Source organism: Tinamus guttatus, unplaced genomic scaffold (assembly GCF_059628265.1).
Source record: "Tinamus guttatus ecotype Peru unplaced genomic scaffold, ASM5962826v1 Tinamus_guttatus_pri_ptg000193l, whole genome shotgun sequence".
Taxonomy (NCBI): Eukaryota; Metazoa; Chordata; class Aves; order Tinamiformes; family Tinamidae; genus Tinamus; species Tinamus guttatus.
Window position 1 is genome coordinate 1,527,796 of NW_028288727.1, and position 21,012 is coordinate 1,548,807.

Here is a 21,012-nt window from a genome sequence, read left to right on the forward strand (position 1 = left end):
TAATTCACATAGAAATAACTACTTGAAATAACTACCTGAATTTCTCCAGTGATTGGATGGGAAGCAGACTTTGTAGCTTCAGCAGGCTGCCAAATTAAAATACATAAATAAATACATAGGAAAACATCACAAAAATGCACATATGCATTTTGGAAATAACAGGTTATCTAAGTTATCATTTTTAACAAGTATGGTTTACATTGCTCCAATATCATTTATTTTCAAAAATGATTCCACTGTCTCTAATTTGTATGTTTAGTTGTATCAATTATGGTATTTCAATAATACTTAAAGATTTGATTCCAGCCATTTATGTAGGCCTCTAAGAGAACAGAATCAGACACGCTGGGCATCAACATCTGTACACTCTCTGTAACACATTGGTCATACAGGGAGCCTTGGGCACAGAGAAACCCAGCATTATCCCAGTCTTACAAAACTGAAAGTTGTAAAGTGAAACCAAGTAACAGGTCAGGCACAGTACAGGCATGTTTTCTACTGAAGGACATGGGTTAGAATAGTTTAAATCAAGTTTAGGTGAGTGTGTGTTCAGAAAGAAAGGAAAGAATGACACTAAAGCAGGTGGCAATTATAACTGGATATAATAATTCCATACCAGCTCTTTATAATGCTTCTTGCTTTTTGATAATTAGTTCAAATACATTATTTCATCTTTAATCCTTCCACAGGTTTTCCATCTACTATTTCATGAAATTTAATTGAATTTACATGAATTTAGTTTTATTTCTTCCCCTTCACAACTCTATAAAATATTGTCTGTTCTTGCATATTCTGTTTTTTTGGAATTACTGACAAAAGCGACAAAACCCTTAGATAATGTCTTTTCATTCTTTTTTTTTCCTTCCTTACCTCATGTTTTGTTAATAGTTGAAGCATAATTTCACAAGGTGCTGGACTCATTAGACTCCTTTCATATGATCCTGGACTCTCAATAAAAGCTGATCTTTCTGTTGAATGGTGGCGCCCTTGAGACACCCTATCTCTAATCTGAAAACCATCCCTCAAGCAAGAAAGCTCTTTGGTTCTGCAGCAAGATTTGAATATTTTTGCATTCTCACTACACGCCCTTCTTGGTCGATGCAGTGGAAAACAAAGGATGCAAACAAGAATAAACTTACTGTTCTCTGAATGCTGATCTAGAAACCATCCTTTCCTGCTTTGACAGATGTGAACAGCAGCCTACCAGACTATTCTCGGACATTAGGATTTCTTGCACTTTCTGAGAATAGTAAAACCTATCTGGTTTGTGTCCCCATCCCTCCAAAATGCACAGATTTTCTCAGGGTGTCAGATGAATTAGACTAATACGGGCCATGCACCTCCTGGGCAACAGCCTGTTGAATTCAAGGTGGCATACTACCTATTTCAGGTTTGCTATGAAGATACAGTGCCTTAGTCATTCAGATCTGAGAAGGACCAAAACTAACCAGAAAAAAATCTTAAACAAATGCTTCTGCAGCACAAAGCAAGGGAGACAGTCAAAATCTGCCCGTTACTCATATGAATGTCCCTGAAGCCAGACTGTCTCCTCAAAATGCATCACTGAGTTACACAACAAAAGTCCCAGATGAAGCTAATTTCATATTCCATATCTATACTCATATTTACTGTCCTGTGTGGCCTTATTTTTGTATATTTGCTTTACATGCATTATCTCACATTCCAGTTGTGTTTCCTTAAGAACAACAGATTTATCGGAAGAAAAAATTTAAGTTGACTTTGCTGAAACTATATGTGCCTCTCAAAAGTAATTCTAATGAAAAAAAAAATCCATTTTCCTTTGGTGCCTTGCAAACCCATCTAAAAGTCTGCGAACATCACTAAGCTGGCAATGTTTATATAATAGATCATAAATGATTATTTTAAAAGCTTTTAAGCTTTAGAGCTCCATACTTATTTATAAGGCTGTGATCCAACATGTTAAATGGTTTGTGTTTTCTCTGATGTCAGCTGATGTAATACTGACCAAGGAGAATAAGAATAGTTTAGGCAGGAAGGGACATCTGCAGGTTATCTGGGCCAATCCACAGCTCAGCCCAGAGCCAGGTTTGAAGTGGGGTTTGGATGTAAACTCAGCCATGCAATTAAGTATCTTTATGAATCAAGGTCTCAGTAAAGATTAACTTGAAAAGAAGGAAAAACAGTTATCTTCTGGCTTCCCTGGGAGCCAGAGGATTTAAAGGTTTAGAAAAGCAGCCCATCCTTTGTCAATATGAAAAGACAATTAAAGGTTTCTAGAGGACATTAAATATCTAGGATGTAATCTGGACTGTAGAGTGACCTTGCATTTACATTGCAAAACGAACAAATCTGCAAATCATACAGCTTGCTCACTCCCAAGGATTGTGTCCTCTGTGATGCAGAACCTAATTTATTTTGATATTATTTTCTTCTTTGCTCCCCCATATAATAGCTGGTGCTCTACAATGGTGCCTTTCACATCTGATGGCAAAGGTTGATGGGGAAACTTAATGCCAGATTCTGGTGCTACCATAGAGATTGTATAGAGTTCCATCTCTATACCTGTGATGGGACGAGGCATTTGATGTGCCAGTCCGCACTGCAGAACATCAAAGACTCCTACAACAATTTCTGGAGTGCACTTCCTATTCAAAAAGCTTTAGAAAGAGGATTTTATCAGCTAAAAAATATGATCAGTAGCAAAAGCTACTGTTGGCAGTTTGGATATTTATTCTGTCATAAAACTTTGACAAATGTAAAGTATCAGTGTTGCAGCCTGACAAGAAATGCTGTCAGGCCAAGGTAGAGAGGCTTTTGAAAGAGGATGAGCAGTCACTTTCTTTTCTAAGAGATCTCAACCCCATTATGAACTTGGCATGGCTTCAATGAACAGAAGCTGTACAAGTCAAGAACAGGAATGTTTTTTAGAAAATGAATGCCTCTCATTATAATTTTCAGAAATAAATAAAGCAAAAAGAAATTCAAATGAAATATGGACAGAATGTGGCAAGGAAAATGTGAAACTAAAGTTAACAAGTTCATAGGAGTTACATAGTGAGAAAACACATTTTGATGGCAAATTCACTCTTCTCCTGACTTTCAGAGAAATGCTTAATACTGCTATGATAAAGCATGTCTTGTAGCACTTCAAAAGTAGCTTATTACACAGAAGTAAATATCAGTTTTACCAACGCATGCGTTTTCTGTGTAATTAGTACCTCACCCATAACACAGAAGAGAGTTCAAAATCAAAATAAAGACTGAAAAGGGAAATTATTTCACTTTATAAGAGTAATATTAAGTTCAAGGAATCTATTTTCAAAGAGCATCCAATCTTGCATGACCTTGGATAAATTGCCTAACCTCCTTACTTCCAAATGGCATAACTTAACAGTAACACTCCTCACTGTCAGAAATGGATTTGTCAAAACATACTGTGATCTCTTGCCACGTTAAGCAAGATATTCATCTGGTAGTTATTCTTATGATCAGATGATATTTTGCATAACTCAGAAGTTCCTTACCTTACTGCTATGCCGCTTTTTGCTCACTGAGGGAGAACCAGGCTGGCCAGGGCTAGGAACAGCGCTGGAGGCAGCAGAAGTGGTTCCAGAGTGGACATGAGAACCCTTTTCCACTCCTGAGGAAGCAAGCAAGGGGGCCTGCTGTAGAGAAACCTTTTGGAGCTCTGCAGCCAGTTGCTTAGGATCAACTCCTGGGGACTTTGCTTTATCTACTGGATTTAAGTAAAAGAGTTTTGCTTTGATAACTGCTATCACATTCAGCTCTATCTTGTCAATGTATAGAAGCAGTATATTGATCTTTACAAATTTTCTTCTATACAAATATACATTTTCTTGTATAATTTAAAGATTCAAAAGCCAGTCTATGAAAACAGAGGCATCCCCCCACACGATTTCAACATCCTAAATTTAACATTTTTACTCTGTTGAATCAATTAGTACTATCTCTCTCACAAGTTTTCTGCAGAGATTACTTCCTACCTGAAGTAAATTAAGCCTTGGCTGATCACACTGAATCATCCTGGAGCAAATGACACTGTTAACGTCTGGCTTGTGCTTCACTTCATTACTGAGAACTGCTCTTGCTTCATCAAATGTCTGAACTTTGCTAGAGTAAGTTTTAACCTCAGCTTTTTCTTGAGTAAAATGGCTGTTCAATAAAATTGAATTGAGATACTTTATAGAAAATAGACTTTAAAACTTTAGAACTTTAAACAGAACAAAATGAATGCAAAGGCAGAACCACAATCCATATTCACCTTTCCTTATTATACACCCTTGCACGTGGCATCTGTGTATGAAATGAGGGGGGATAGTTTAGCCTATAGCTGACCGTCCCCTTCCTTTTAATAGACAAATGAGCCCAAGTTTCTTAGGTGCTTTGAAGTGCTTAGATCTAAAATGATGTTAAGCTCAGCCTGCATTATAGAGTCTCAAAAGTATAAGAGGTTTAAGGTTTTACTGCAGTCATTGATCTGGTTCTTCTACAGATCAGGTAAAATAAAAATTCTACATATTCCTGCTCCTAATTCACTGTTGTGACAACAAATGTCAGTTTGTTTGTTTGTAGCTTACTGTGTATTATTCCTTTCCCAGAGACTTAAATTCTTTACAGTCTGGGCAGCAGAGGGGAAGGCAATTATGTTAGCCTTTTCTTGGCTGCTGGGCTGGATTAGGTTTAGAGGAAGGGAAACTGCTCCTTTTCAAAGGGAATAAACAAACCAAAAAGAAGCAAAACCTCAGACCTATCTCAAAGCTCTGTCAGACACAGTATTCATTTGCAACTAATAATATCATTTTTCAATAATATCATTTTTCATCAAAAGGTAATTTCACTATAAAGATGCTAATAGATGTGAGGTGCTCCATGAAAGTGCAGCCACAAAACCACAGACTCCAGCACGGAGCCCCAGGAAGTGGGTAGAGCAACTGCGTAAAGGCCTGTGTGACATTGTGGATGTTGGTTTAAAGTTATATTAGGCCTGACTATACAGCCTGAAGTCATGGTACCGACTGAACAGAATGGAACCGTCCTCCGTTATCTTAGAAGTCACATAACAGAACTTCACACAAAGTATCCTGCTATCGCAGCCCGTATTCTAGTAGGAGCAGTGTTATCATCACTAGAAAGAGGCCACAGGCTCTGTATTAAGCTAACACAGGCCTCAGGGCTTGTCAGGATTTGTCTGGACTTGTTTCAGATTCTTGAGGGGTTTAGGCTGTTTAGATGCAACAGCAAATGCATAATGACTATGACTTCATTTGTCTTGGTTATGCTTTACTCTGTGCAATTGTGTCATAGAGGCCTATTGTTAATAATTTTCATATATCCACCTATAGGAATAACAAGTAATAATTATGTGGTGTAGAATGAATTATTTATGACTCTAGACTATGCAGCTTATAGCAGCACAAGCCTGGGATGAGGATAGAGTCCTTGGAAGTTTGGGCATGGAATGATAACTGAGGCTCCAGGGTTACCAGCAGCTTAGTGGTCAGTTACTGTCACTAATCAAAACTTAGGAGCTTGGCAAAATATATCTTAGGAGCAACAAAATGAACAAAAAACATGTATCTTACATATGTAAAGTGTACAACATACAGAAAAGTCACACGCAATATAGAGTTGCAAGCCAGTGAAGAAAGAGCAGTGTGTGAAGCATGCTAGAAAACATGTTAAAAATGGCCTCGAGAAGACCCTGAACTGGAGAGGAAGGAATCATTAACATCATGCACTTCCCAGCAAGGAGGAGGAGGAAACGCTCCCCCCAAACATTGTGCTCCTTCCAGCCAGCTCCCTGGGACACTGTCAACTTGCTGCCACGCTCCAGACTGACAGCATTGCTCAAAAAAGCAGTGGAAGGGGGAAAAAAACAGCACAGAAGAAAAAATAAAAGGTAGCTATCAGAAGGTTTTCCCTGGATAACAGATGTTAGCTCCAGTATTGCTACTGAGATTTCCTTGGTATTAATTAGGTGATTTGGATGGTGTCAGTATCAATGTATTTGGACTACTAATAAAAACTCTTAGTTGTATTTTGGTATGTCATTAAGACTTTAAATTAGACCAATAACAAATTTTTGGCTTTATATATATATATATGAAGTGTGGTCCCCCTTTTTTTTTTCCCCATAACAAGATTTCAAAGGAAATGCTTGAGTTTATAGCACTAGAATCCTGGCCTATACGATATCCAATTTTCAGCTGCTTTCCGGTCCTCAAATACCAAAGCAAGGCTCCTCACTTACCCGCCTTCACTGGGTCATGGAGTTCCAGGTGCTGAGGATTCTCAGAATCTGAAAGCATGTTGAGGTCCCTAAAGAGAGCAATGGGAAGCCTGAGACAAAAGAAACTCTTTCCTCATACCCTCATTATTATATTAAGTAGATAAATGAATAGTGGTTCATGACAGAAAGCAGCTCCCAAGCATGGCCCCTTCTTAGCTGAGATATATATATATATATATATTAGCAATGTTGTTAAAGTCAAAAGAGCTGAGGAAAAAAGGTTCTTTTAAGGTGAAATCTTTAATGGATTGAATGTGACTTTGTACTGGAGTACATACACTTCTCATGATGCTTAAATGACTTTCATCTAAAGGCAACATATTTCAATAAAAATCAAGTTAGTGCAAAAATATCATCTTCTCTTAACGGCCAGCCCCAATAAATTCAGCAAATTTTGCGTTAATGAGAGGAGACTGTGGCCTGAAAATGGAGAAAACCTTGTCTATAAAAGTATAATTAGTAAAATACACCTCAATTTATATTTCCTTATGACTTTAAAGGAAAAAAAAAAAAAAGACAAACACATAGACCTCCTAAACTCACGCTGAACTCTTTTGCTAATTAGTCCATTGGTGTTCAGAGTAACAAAGGTTCCACCTTAACAACTGTAAATAAATAAAAAGCCATGAAAAGCCAAAAAAATGGAAACAGAAAGATGGGGAAAAACTCACAGTCTTACACATATTTCTGCTTCCCCACTCTGTTGAATAATAATACTTTGGACTTCTTCATAAGTTTTTCCAGTCAATGGGATGCTATTCCATTCCAGCACCTGCATTCCTAAGACAGCAAAACAGCACCAGATCAAGCACTCATTTTTTAACAAAGGCAATAGATAGTCTACTTAAACAAGATGATTTGATGTGGCACTCAGCAAATATTGTTTAAATGGCACAAAACATAAGCAAAGTCCTTTCACTTCACACTGACAAAATCTTTGAACATTATGTTTCCAACGGCTTCAACTTACCTGTATAAACAAGTTAGAAGGTGACTTTCTTTGATTCAAACTTAACATGCAGTGCCCGCAGTCAAGGTTGCATGAAATTGAAAAACTTTTGCAAGACCAAAAACATGCACCCTAACCAAAATTGCAAGAAAACAAACCATTTTAAATATTAGACATTTCCTAGCCAGGCATCATCTTGGAATATGACTATAGACAGTCCCCAGGTGGTAGCAAATAGATGTTGAGACTCAAATTGGCACTAATTTTGTGAATGTGCTTTGGCAATTCAAAAAGATTTTCTCGACTCTGTCATTAAATATATATATATATAATATTAATACATATTATTATATATATATAATATTATATGGTTATATATAATTATATATAATACTTATTTGTTATATATAAAATATTAGTATTTTATATTAATATTACATATATATTATATACATGAGAAGGCATTTATCTAACTGGTTTTGAGTGAAAATATACCTCACATTTTCAAATATCATCCTGGGATAATAAAAATTCAGGGTAAATTTACTTCCACACCTTTTCTAATGAAGGAGATGACAAAGTGATTGACAATAATTAATTCCAGAAGATAAGACTGGAGGTTTAATAAACAGGCTGAAAAATAATGAAAAAAAACCCACTTTTTTTATTGTTCGTCTCAGGAGTGAGGCAGACGCTTGATATAGAGCCAGGCATCATATACTAAACCACTGAATTCACTGTGGAAATTTTATGCTTAGTATTTGCAGAGTCAAGTCTTCTATAAACCATGTCAGAAGTGTTCTGATAACATAACAAATCTTTGGGGTTACAGCAGAACATTTTGGGGTTACAGCAAAACGTACTGCAAATTTATATTGGGGTTTTGAAAAATGTATTCATATTTTGGGTAATTAGTCAAAAGAATAATTCCAAGGAGATTAACTTTTCAATAATGTACATAAGAAGATCAAAATTCAACCCTCAAGCTCTAGTAGTAAAATTTTCTTAATGGGAAAGTTACTGAATTTTTAGTATTTCACTAAAATCAATATATTACAAAAAAGTCTGAAAAGCACATCATCTGCACAGCAAAGAAAACCACAAACACTTAGCTTGCTATCACTTACACAGATAAAATCTGGTCTTCATATGGGTCATATTTTTATTTTGAGAATCCTGTATCGTTGCATACGACAAATGGGAAAAATAATGGAGTAAAATGTGGAGATAAACTCATAAAAAATATATTGTTAAATAAAATAGTGTTCACAGAATAAAACAGATGAAATTATGTGATTGTGAAAAAGATATGCAAAATAAACACTATGGTTATTATTTATATTATGATATTTTCTATAGGTTTCCATGCTTTAGGCTTGGAACCATGAGATTTGCTCATAACTTTTCTCAGTAAAATTTAGCTTCATATTCACAGCAGTCAGTTTACTGAAACACAAACTATGAAGAATGACTAAAAAGGGATGCTCAGAAGGCAGGAAAACCAGCTAAAATATATAAGAATGTTGTCTGTCTTTAGAAGGCTTCTAAAAAGGAAGGAACTAAAATTATTTGCCATGTATGCTCTCATAAATCTAGTACAGCATAGGATGTTGAGTACAACAGCAGAAAATCCCTGAACAAGGTAAAAAAAACCCCACCAATTCCATATATCAGAGGCAAACAAGAAGAGACCTGGAAAGTTTTTGGTATGTGAGAAAGCTGGTAACATCCTTTTCTAACAGAAGAACGAACCTTGCTGAGAAGACGCACCCAGTACCATCCTATGTCTATCACATACCACTTGCAGACTTTCTTGATAAAATTAACTGAACTATACTCCTGCGAGGCTGTCATCAAAAAGTTAATTTAATTTTAAAAAAGCAGCAGGAAGAGCCTAGTGAAGTAGCACTGCAATGCTGGGAATGCCAAGCTCCTTCATGTGGCAAATCTAGTCTCATTTTCATTGTTAAGAGTTTTGCTCTTGAACACAAGGCCACCATGGAAAATCACAGTAAGGTCAAGGACAGACAAACAGAGAAGCAAGCTGAAAGTAAATTGAATCCCACCAGCCTTGATTTGTGTAGAGATCCATTTTACACTGTTGGTACAGAGGAAGATTGAATTTCAGGCAAGAAGTTGGTTTCTTTTTTGCCAAAGAGTAACTGCTATTTTTTTTTTGAATGAAAAAAATGATACAAAGAAAACTCTTAAAAGAAATGTGGGCTTTATCAACAAAAAGAAAAAAAAATCACGAAGTCACTGAAACCTAGTGTTAATAAGACAATTCCCCTAAAAATCAGCCACATCCTGCTACTGGTCAGGATATTTTATTTACATTTCCAGAACTCTATACACAATAGTGAATGAAAAACAAGGTAGGAGAAGAGGAAAGCACTTGCATTGTACCAGGACAACTCTAGAGGGAAGCAATTTATCATTCCTGTGCTTCTAGAATCTCTTTTTTTTTTTTTTTTTAAATTGGAACTGTTACTTCCTACATTGATGGTGAGCCACAACTTATTTTTAGCAATACCAAAATACACAGGCAGCAGATCAGCTCTAATTATACATCAAAACCTCTGGCCTTCTCCACTAAAGGTGCTAACATGTGTCGTGATTTTCATTGTTTGCATGTAAGCTATGACACAGTGAGTTTACAATAACTCATGATGCTTCAAAGTGTCATCTACAACATGGAAGAGGTACTTCTAGGCTGAGACAGTTCCTTCTTTACAACCAGTCTTGACTCTACTTTACAATGGTACACAGCTCTTGAACAGTTTTTTTTGCACGCGCTCCATGGAACTACACAAGTATGCTTTATTCAAATCCTATGATTTCATAAAAACCATACGAAAGAAGTTTTTATCATACAACCTTAGGAGAAAATCTTACTCTTGTGAAAGAGCAACTCAAAAAAGGGAAGAGAGAGCAAAATAATGAACTAAAATATCAGCAGTGCTCACAGTAGCTGGATTAAAAAAAAATGCAGACAATTTTTAGAAAGGAAGATGTGTGTTGAACATAGCCTCGATTTGGAAGGGCTAGCATCTGTTCCTAGATCTATTCTAGCCATTCCTGTAGCATTTCTTTTTACACCTGATTTCTCAGTGCTGAACAAGAGCAGAAATATTTTTTGCTCCATTAGGAAATTGCATTGATTTATATTTTAATGTTTTGAAGAGCTTCTAGCCTGCATGAATGTCTGCTCTTAGTAAATACTTGTCTCAGTTCACCATCTAGGTGAAAAAGCTGCACTGTTTGACTGACTATTGTTGTATATATAGACATCCCTATAGACAGCAAATCAAGAAACCAAACATAAAATATTCAAAGAACATCTTCCAAGCAGAATAGTTCTTGGTATTTGAGTCTCTGACTGTCAGCTGAAGGCACAACATATATCTGTTTCCACTCATCTTCATTTTTTTTCCAAATTATGTTATTCATCTTTAAGACATGAGAGGGTTGCAAGATTAGATTTGAAATTGAAAGGAATCCGAAAACCATCTAAGGCGTTTTTGTTTCTGAATATGGGTCCCAACATACCTGCTTCAAATACAGAAATACTAAGCTGAGATATGGAACATGTATTGAATTTTATTTTCATCTACAACACAAAAAGCACTATTATAAAGTTAATCTCAGTCACTTTGCATGCACTATTACACTGCAGAGACACCTATTCAACATACTCAAGGTGCCTGAGAGGTGATAAAATTTTGTTGTTTGGTTTGTGACTAGGAGCTACTAATTACTTTTAAAAAATGAGACTGTACATGTATAAGCCTTTATTATTACTATTATTATTTGCTTTGGGCTGGCTTTCCTAATGAAAATTAGAAGAGATCTAGGCGTTATGATTATTAAAGTCTTTGGTTTTAGTTATATTAAAGTTTTACATGCAGATTGTTTAGGCTTATCCTCTGCTTCTTCTTATCCTCTTGCTTCTTCTTGTACAGCCTATTCCTACGCAAAATAAATGTGTCATTCTCACACACGAGAATGGTTCAATCCCTAGAGAGCAAAAGAAAATTGGTCTCTCTAGGCTAGCATTTTTGATTAGTGAAATATGAATGTTAGGGTTTGTAGATTTCATAGAAAGATTAAAATTCAGAAACTGTACTTTGAAACCCCAGAAAATGCTATGAAAGTTAAATGTGCACTCAGAACAAGACAAAAGAATATCAACTTGCAGTTTGACATTCAGTACTATACAACTTTACAGTCTGCTTTCTCTACTGATTTTTCTTTTATTTCTAAGCCTTCTTGATGGTAAAAATAAGTTGATCAAAGTGAATGTGTTAATGCATTTGCCTGTACTCCTGAGTATGAACCACACCAAAACTCATTACTTTTTAAAGACACTTTAACTTCCTCTCCCATTCAGCATTCGTGCTCAGGCTGAATATTTTATATTATTGCCGTAATTATTAAATGGACAACACTCACAATTGCTATACATGGACACGTTGTTCAACAAGTAAAAATGACAGCAATGAACCTGCTCATGCCTTCTGATTGCTACTCTGTGAAATGGCACCAATAAAATATAGCCAAAGCAAATCATCTTTGTATTTTTGGAGTGCATCTACTGGCAGCCACACATCATTCCACTAATTGGTACAGTTGTTACGACCAGCCCAATACTAAATAATTCTCTAATTCAAAGTCTAACTAAGATTTTTATCTATATATAGCTAACATATGATTATCCTTTAGTTTGAACAACATTAGGGCAACAAGTGATGATCTGGATGCATCTGTGTGACTTGAAGTTCTTTGCAAGCTAAATGAAGATCAGACAGAGTAACAAACAAAAGGATGAGTTATACCATGCTGAACAAATGCATGTAACTAATAACTAATAACAGCATTTTGGGAAAAGAAAAAATAAAACAAAACAAACAAACAAAAAAGCTGTTTTCTGTTCATTGAAACTCCATCACTTCTCTTTCCTCATCTGAAACATCCTCAGTGTTGAAATAATACAGGTCAGCATGAGTTTGGGCCGATTGTCTTTAGCACACTAAAAACACCAGCAAATAAACAGCACTCTGTGATATGTTAGCATGCCACTCAAGTGGCAAGAAAACATGAACCGAGAGAGACTCTCATCTAGATTAGGTTCTCATCTCTGCCATTAGGAGCTATATAATAGAAACATTGTTTGGCATGAATGAAATAGAGGTGGGAATTTATGTCTGAAGAACTCCCATAAAGAATGGTGGCAGACGACAGTCATGGGTTAATGGCATGTGGTTTAGCAGGTCATCAGGGTCCCAGAACATTTACATGTTGCTTCTCAAGACTCAGATGAGGAAACAGAAGGTAGTCTAAGCAGGACAGGGTACACCCACACTGTACCGAAGGACTGACTAAAACAAACTGCAGTCTGAAGCCATAAAGCCTGAAACAGACAATGACAGGAAGATAATAAGCAGGACTGAAGCCATAAGACATCAAGATAAGGAGAAAAAAAAAAAAAAAAAAGGGCAGTAAGTAACCCAGCAATAATGCCCACTGACTCACAGAGGCATGGGATGGAGAAACAAAATACCAAAACTACTGTCAGCTTTCAAAATTGTTCAAATGGCACATCCAAAATCATCACATGGTTGCTACCTTAAGAATTCAAGAGAAAAGCTGAGAACTCGACTTAATATATGAGAGTGAGTCTTCAGCTTTTCTCTATCCCATATCTATGAACATACACACATCTTTGTGCTTATGAGTTTGTGGTTGTGAGAGAATGGGATTATTTAGAAAGTCCAATAGAGTAGGAATGCTAAAAGACTTGAAAATTATTGCATTAAGCAGAACAGACACTGCAAATTGCTGTACTGCAAGAGCCTGCAGGCTGCTCTTTACAGAGGACCACCAAATTGCTGCCTTTATCAGGGTTCCTGGAAGCCACAGGCTCTTCCGATGTACCCCACATTGGTTTGGGGATCTACCTTTCCTTAATGCAGCACTGATTGCCCTACAACAGTGTTACCATTAAGGGACTAGAGCCCAAGCTAAGGAATCTACTGTGATCACTGAAGCATGGAAAGAGTGCCAGGAATGGAAAGCAGGCCATCGCTCTGCATCGATGGCAGTGATAATTAAGGTCATATATAAGCAAGAACAGAAAGTTTTTGTGACTCACAGTAAGCAGACACCACTGTTCAAGTAAAAAGCCAAGTCTTCTTGAGGAGCATGACTGATGACCTTAAAATACCACTCTGTCATATAAGATAAGAATAAAATGTTCAATTGATGCATGCTAATAGGAGTCACTCTGCCCAATTATCATCCCCTATACCTTGTGGGTAATTTTATAGTTCTGACACTACATGGTTATTCAAATATACAATATGATTTATTTGTTATTATTTCATTTGTCAGAACCATCTAACATGAAAACTAAGCAAGTTGAGAAGAAACTGCTGCCTGATGCTATATAGTTCTCCCTTGTACATATCTGTGTTTCAATTGCCTATGTACAATTCCCTTTCTAAGAAAAAAACATCAGGAAATGATGCTCTTCAGAGTGCCAGCAAATAAACTAAAGCCATGATCCTATCTTGAGATCAACTTGTTCATATCATAATTTGAGCTGAGCTGAATTTTTCAGTCAGATACTGATTTCATATAAAAAATACAGATTCATAATCACTGGAACTATTTTAAAAAATCATTTATCATTTTGGTATTGTTTTAGTTGAAAACTTTGAAGTAATTTTTCAGCTTTTTCAAATAGCAGTTAGTTTCAAAAGGATGTTTTCTTCTTAAATGTAAACATATTCAACTTTAAATTGAAGCAATTTCCCATCCCCACCTTTTTTTCAGGAGAAAAATTTCAAGAAGACAACTTTTATATTACTGTAAACCTATGCATGGGTCAAAGATGAAAGCCGTGCCAAAATATTGGAGTTCACTTCTTTTCTCCCTCCTCAAATGGTTGGGTATTTTTGTTTTTTTTCTCATGTTTTTCATTCTTTCATGGAAGATTTTGTCATCAGCAGCAGTAATTGAGAAATATTAGGGTAGAACACAGATCAAAAATCAACAAATCCCATTTGCAAGCTTTTTAGTTGTATATTCTTAAATGTATTATTTGATCAAGTAAATATATTTAGTGAAGCTTGAAAAGATGGACTGGTTAACTAATTTAGAAAGCAATATTTTATAGAACAGCTTCTAAGTGAAAGGTATTGGTTTTGCTACAGGGAATGATAATTAATTCACAGGGATTAAGAAAATACTCAACATCACTGATGTGAGAACTTTATTTTTCTAATTATTAGAATGATTTTATTTTAACCCAACATTTGCTCAGATTCTCTTGAAGATGGTAACTGCCATACTTTCTATTTGGACAAATTCTTGTCATACAGTAAGTCAATAGTTGTAGAGACATTGTAGGAATTATGTGGAGAATTTTTTTTTGATTATTTTTGGTGGAACCAACAAATAATTAGAATCATAGATGAATATGCACAAAATTATCAGTGTCTTAACCAAAATTTGAACACATTTAAAATAATTCTAGAGATGATAGAAATGAATATCTTTTGCAACTTAGCAAACAAACAGCTGTACCTTGTCAACAATGAAAAGAGCTAACAGAGATGCAGTGAAGTGGATGGGATTTACGGAGTGACCTCCGAGATGCGAATTCAAGTCCTGCTTCCATCATTAGCCAGCCAGGTGTCTGCAGGCAAATCAATGGGCCTCTAGGTACCTCAGTTTCCTCATGTGTTAAAAAGGTGTGTGGCAAGGAGGGTGGTGGTATTGAAAATATTACTCATGACAAGTACTATTAGTAAAACTAAGGGTGTTGGCAAGACTTTAGATGTCTTGCTAAAAGACTTCTAAAGACAAAAGACTTCTAAAGGCAAAGCAAATTGTGAGTGCCTGCAAGGCTTTAGAAGTCTTGCTAACATTAATAGATTTACAATATAGTACTTGCGAAATACTAATGTGAGATGCTAGTGAGTACTGTTCAGCATCTTGAAGTCTAATTCCTCCCATGCTTACATATCTCCAACATATTTACACGTCACATGAAGTTTTATATGTTTTATATATGTATTTATATATTTACAACTGTGCTTGGTAAAGCGAGTATCACTATTCTCACAAGTAGTTCTGTGGAAAAAAAAAGTAGAATTCATGTATGAATAAATAAATGGGCTTGTGAGTAAATATTGCAGGCCCATGGTTATTTCATTCTCTGTGGGGCTCTCTAAAAGTACTTTAGGATTTTAAAAGAGAAGTCCTATTGCTTTTGTGATTATTATTACTTATAATAAGCTTTTAGAGCTCAAGTCAAAGATTAAGGGCTCAGTATGAGAAATAATATCCAGACAAAAACAAAGAAAACAATCACTGAAGGTCAAGAGCTTATCAACTGGATGCCAGATGGGGTAGAATTGATGGATAAAAGGTTTGAGGAGGAAGCTACATGAACGTAGCAAAGTAATAAAATTATAATCTACGTATTTTCCTATTAGCTATTTCACACTGCTGAGTCTTTTTCTTGATGTCAAAGTCAAATTCAGATGTTGGATTTACATTTTTCGCAAGAGTCACAAAGGGCACTTTTATGACATGTGCATAAATTTGTTCTTCACAGTAACTTTGCAATAACAGCTGCAGGTTTTTGGAAGGAAATTATGAGACAAACGTTTTGTTCCTTTTTTGGTGCTAGTAGAACAGAAAGCCTACTTAGTATTGTCATAGGTGAAAAATCTTTTAAGTTAGGGATGCTAAAAGGAGGCAGATAATTGCAGGGGGAGAGAGTTGTTTGAACTCTTAAGCTGAAGCTGCTACTTGCTAGTGCATTCTCGTACAGTCTAGTTGTAGGTACTGATAACACCTCACCTAAACAAAAGTGGAACTTCCTATGCCATATAGTTAAAAATAAGAAATGAGAGAGAGCTGTCACCTGGAGGGCTGAACTCACAGTGTGCTTCTGCATATAGACTATGTAGATTGGGAAAACAGGAGCTATTATGTCCAGAAAGAAGAGAGTACTGAAAAGAAGGCTTTCCAAGAAGAAGTGGTCTTGGGAAAAAGGCAAGGGACAGGAAAAAAAGAGGTGAAGATTCAGAAAGTGGGGGAAGATCCTGGAGATGAGGGAGGCGCAGGAACACTAATGCTGGGGGATGCCAGGAACTCAAACCAGTGACCTCAAGACAGGTAGCTATGAGCAGTGGCACAACTGGAGCCACCACAGCTTTCTGCCTGACCATCCTGGACTAGCAGCAACCTCCCTGCTAGGAAGAGGAGTGGAGATGCTGCAGATGCAGTGCTGAGCAGTGAACAAACATGAGAGCAAGTCGAGAGGACAAGGGCTGCAATCTCCATGGCTCTTAAATAAACCCTAGCATCCAGATCCACCACAGGGTGTAATTTTACTCTGTCTTGCATATGATTAACATATGGGAACTAGGGATAGCATGTCAGATGATCAATCACATTATGTACATTGCTTGCTGTCTTTAGAAATCCATGGCATATATTTATTTATCTGGAATCCATAAAGGTAAGAGTGAATTCATACTGTCTTTGGTGTTCACTGATTAGCAGCAGTTTCTTTTCTCATTATCTACACCAAAAAAAGTTCTGTCTTATCAGCCCATCCCCATGATTTTTTGTGCTCCTTATGGTTGCCACTAATGCACTGAATTTGCTGTATACACATTGGGAAGGAGTCAGACCAAACAAAATATGGTAATACTTTTTCTAGGGAAAATCAGTTTCTCCAAGGAAGAAGCTGCCATTTCCCTGTAAATGAGATTATACCAAGAACTCTGCTTATATCTGATGATGTGCAAAAGGAGAAATATGGCTGATAATTTAAAGGCTTATTTCCAAGCCTGCTGAAGGCACTTTGGAGCCTATCTGAAGAAGCTACAAAATGCATCAAAGCTCATTAGGAATAATACAGTATATGAAATCTGTTTTGGGACAGCTCAGATGAAAGGATAAGGAGCTGGTCTTGCTTGATCAAAACTGGCTAGTCAGGAGGTAGGGAAGAAGCTAGAAGATCTGACCCTGCAGACTCAGTAGTGGAATGGAGTGTTGCTCCTGCTGTCCTGCTGGTCCTGTTGCTCCACAAAAATAACTGCTGCTGCTAAGGGCAAGCCCCTGCTCAGCAGCAGCAGTAGCAAACCTGGCAGTTGTGATGCTCTGGCAATCTTAATCTAGCCCCTCACCCAGCTATTCCCACCGCCTGCTTTGCTCCTTGTTTTTCCAAACTCGAGTGTCTTAGTTACATACCAAAAATCCATGTTTCGACACCAAATTGTTGCTGAATTTTCAGCATTGTGCCTCCTGCTAGTCTCTCTGGGAATTGCAATGCTCTCCTTTCCCTCAAACATTTGCCTCAAGTGAGATGACAGCTGGGATTGTTTTTAAACTGCCAAGTGTAAGTGTTAAACTGATAATTCATCTCTGTAGACTCAAGCTTAAATGTCTGTTATGGATCAACAAGGGACAAAGGAGTTTGATCATTTTAGTATATAATCTTCTAAGACTCCCTTCCTTTCACCAAAGATATTGCACAGGTCAAAATCTATTTCCCAGGACTGAAGCCCCAAAATTATGGCAGGCAAAGGATATTAGAGAGGTAAATAACCATGTCTGTCTCTTTGCATGAACCCCCCAAATATTTTTTTTTCCAGATAAAAGGAGGAAAAGTAGAAGTAGTATTTAACCAGACATGAATTATGTATTTCTTTCATCTAGAAAAAGTTTAAGCAATAACAACCCTGCTCTGCAAAACCGATCAACTGTAGCTGAGAAACATTGGGGGTCATGGCACCCCCCAAAACAATGGCACAAGGTGTAAATGAGCTGCAAGCAGTAAAAAATTCCATCTGAAACTGTAAATCCCACAAAACATAGTGAAGATAATAAAAGAGTAAAGCACAAATGTTATATGCTTTAGAGATGAAAGGGTCTGAGTAATTCTCCTTGGGTTATAAGTATCTAAGGAATTGCTAAATTGTCTATCAACTCATCAGCATTTCAAAGACATTTTTTATTGCCACCAAAGCTAATAATATTTTTATATAAACTTAATGCTCCATTTATCTAATCTGCTTTTATACACACAATATTAAAAATTGTACTGAATGCATATAACAAATTTTAAAGAAAATAATAAAAAGCCCAGTCAGTTTTCCCAGTTCATTCCAACAGCTCAGAGGCAACAGAAATATAATTGACAACTGTATTTCTTCCCTGTCAACTGCCAGAAAATGCGCAGGAGCATTCCTAAATCATAATCTAAGGATACCTAGCCATAAGAAATGAAAAAAAGCTGAACGCATAAGGCACCCCAAAGAGCTATAAATGCAAACCGAAGATGGAATAACATTTTATTCACATAAAATCTCTACAGAGCTTTAACAGATTGAAATTTCACTAATCTGAGCATGAATTCCGTGTTCCTCCACAGAATTCAATGGCAGTTCAGAATTCTGGATTATGTTTGTATTGCAATCCTAGTCCTATAGATGATACTACAGGAAGACAGGCTCATATGAGCAAAAGGAGATGTTCCATTATACAACACATGGTTACTCCTTCTATGGAATGCCACAGCCCTCTATGCCTAAAGTCTATGGATTAATAAGTAGAAGATAGCAGGGTGTATGGTCACGTGCACACACGCATTACTGAGTTCCAAACTGATGGAGGCTGTGAGATTATTCTGTATGTTTAATACATACACACAAACATATTTATTTGCATTTAATCTACTATTTCTGGGACACGCTAGATGGTTAGTCTGAGCCAATAGAGCCTTTCTTTTTTTTTTAATAATGTCGCAAAATCTGTTTTGCTTTCTGTTGTATATGATATATTTTATGAGGACATCAATAGCATATTTTGCAGGATAACGATGTCTATTTGCAGTTTTGATCACTATGACATTCTTCATATTGGCAGCAGCATATTTTTACTCCTTTCTGCTAATATACGTTATAATTATAAAGATGCTGGTATAAACTACACTGGCTAAAGCAATGCTTTACCAACATCTCTACCAGGAGAGATATCTATATCCATGGAGTTAGAGCAGTAAACTTATTTTATAGGTAGTCTAGAAAAATCTGTCTCACTTTTATGCAATAGCTAGTTAAATTTCACCTGAAAGCACATCAGAGCATTAGATAAAGTGTTTTACTTCCATGTGTGACACCAGAATTAAGGAAGCTGCAGAGTGATATCAGTTCATAAATTTAAAGCCACTAAATCCTTTTATTACCTTTCTCAATGGTGCTAACAGATAACTTCTACCTTTCATATGGGCTTTGGGGATTAGTAAATCTTTAGCAATAAAGAATAAATATTACAAGCCAATGTGTAAAGATATATAACTAAACATACCCAATTAGAACTTTTAATGTGATACATTAAACAAATGTATCTTCCAAAACCATTCTTCTATACATTTTAAAGCATACAAAATTCTTGAGGGAGAAGGCCATTAGATGGCACTAAACTTTTCAATGTGTTGAAACTACAAAAAGAGACATGTCTATCCCTGAGGAGCCCCAAAAGCCTCCTTAGAGGCAGAACCTCTGGAATGGCATTGCAAAGTGTCTGAACGCGTCATTGCTGCGTATTCACGAGGATGGGGAAGCATGTATTTCAGCCCTTGTTTTAACTAAGTGGTTGGCTGAGGGAAGAGCTCTTTTATCGTGTCTATGAGTCTGTCTCCATCCTGCTTGAGAAGGGTCACCATGGCACTTCAGTATATTTTGAGTTCTTTTGATAGCCTGAGGCTTCTAAGAATAGTACAATGGTCCGTGAATAAGACAATGAGTTATTGCCGTTTCTTTATTTAGTTTTGGATAAGATTAAAACTATTTCTCTTTCTCCATTAGACCAGGTTATGAAAGTCATTGCCTAGAAATTTTCTTTCTTTTATCCTTTCTTTCTGCATACATCTCAGAAACTCTCAGTCCTTTCTAGTCAGTCTCTTCAGATCCATTTGGAAAATGTAATCAGCAAACACCATGAGAAGCTTTGCTGTATTTAGATATAAATCAAACCTTGTTTCTATTTAACAGACCCTGGTCTGTGCGTACAGCAGCAAATGTATGGAAGATATGGATTGATTCCATTTCACCCACACTGTGGCAGGACTAATTTAGCAAGTCCAGTGCTCACATGCTGATGAACATCCCCTTGAATGACTCATTTCCTTTAACTGTGTCATCCTAAAGGTTAATTTCATAGAGTTCTGTTCAGCACATTACGAAGTAATGAAGAAATAATCAGACCTCCTATTCATTCAGATGACTGGTCAGCACAGCTAAATGGGACTGTCACTGCACTTGAGCATACAAATGGCATTGATCTAGGTTTCTTGTGCAAATAGATTCGCAAAAGAAACAGATTAAACACTCTCCAACTGCATTGGAGATTGCTTTTCACCACCTGCTCTAAATCCACCTCCTTTACCCTGTGCTTGATGTAGTTTAGCTAACAGGATCTGCCATAGAACTGCCCCATTTTACTTGTGGTCTCTGCACCTAGGAACTTACAAGCTTATATATCCCTTACAAGGGATAAATTTAACCTTCCACTGCTGGTGCTTTTGTGCAAAACCTGAAGCTCATGCAGGGGTCCTCCCCAACCAGTCCCGCTTGTTGGAAATTCTCAGTGAAACCCACCAATATTTTTCTGATGCCTAATTTAAGTCTGTTGACAATAGATGTCCTCCTTGGTTACCTTGTGCGGATCGCTCACAATGAGCCTTGTA

The 21,012-nt window shown here is 36.6% G+C and overlaps 1 protein-coding gene across 2 annotated transcripts in view; it reads right to left on the reverse strand.

Moving 5' to 3' along the window:
* Positions 1 to 21,012, reverse strand: part of PCLO (piccolo presynaptic cytomatrix protein) — a 318,634-nt gene that overhangs the window by 70,675 nt on the left and 226,947 nt on the right. For both annotated transcript variants that reach the window (XM_088523510.1, XM_088523509.1), the window contains 4 exons: positions 6,964 to 7,072; positions 6,254 to 6,321; positions 3,507 to 3,718; positions 36 to 86 (listed from right to left, as the gene is read on the reverse strand). In XM_088523510.1, coding sequence (XP_088379636.1) covers positions 36 to 86; positions 3,507 to 3,718; positions 6,254 to 6,321; positions 6,964 to 7,072 — 440 coding nt within the window. The remainder of the gene's footprint in view (positions 1 to 35; positions 87 to 3,506; positions 3,719 to 6,253; positions 6,322 to 6,963; positions 7,073 to 21,012) is intronic.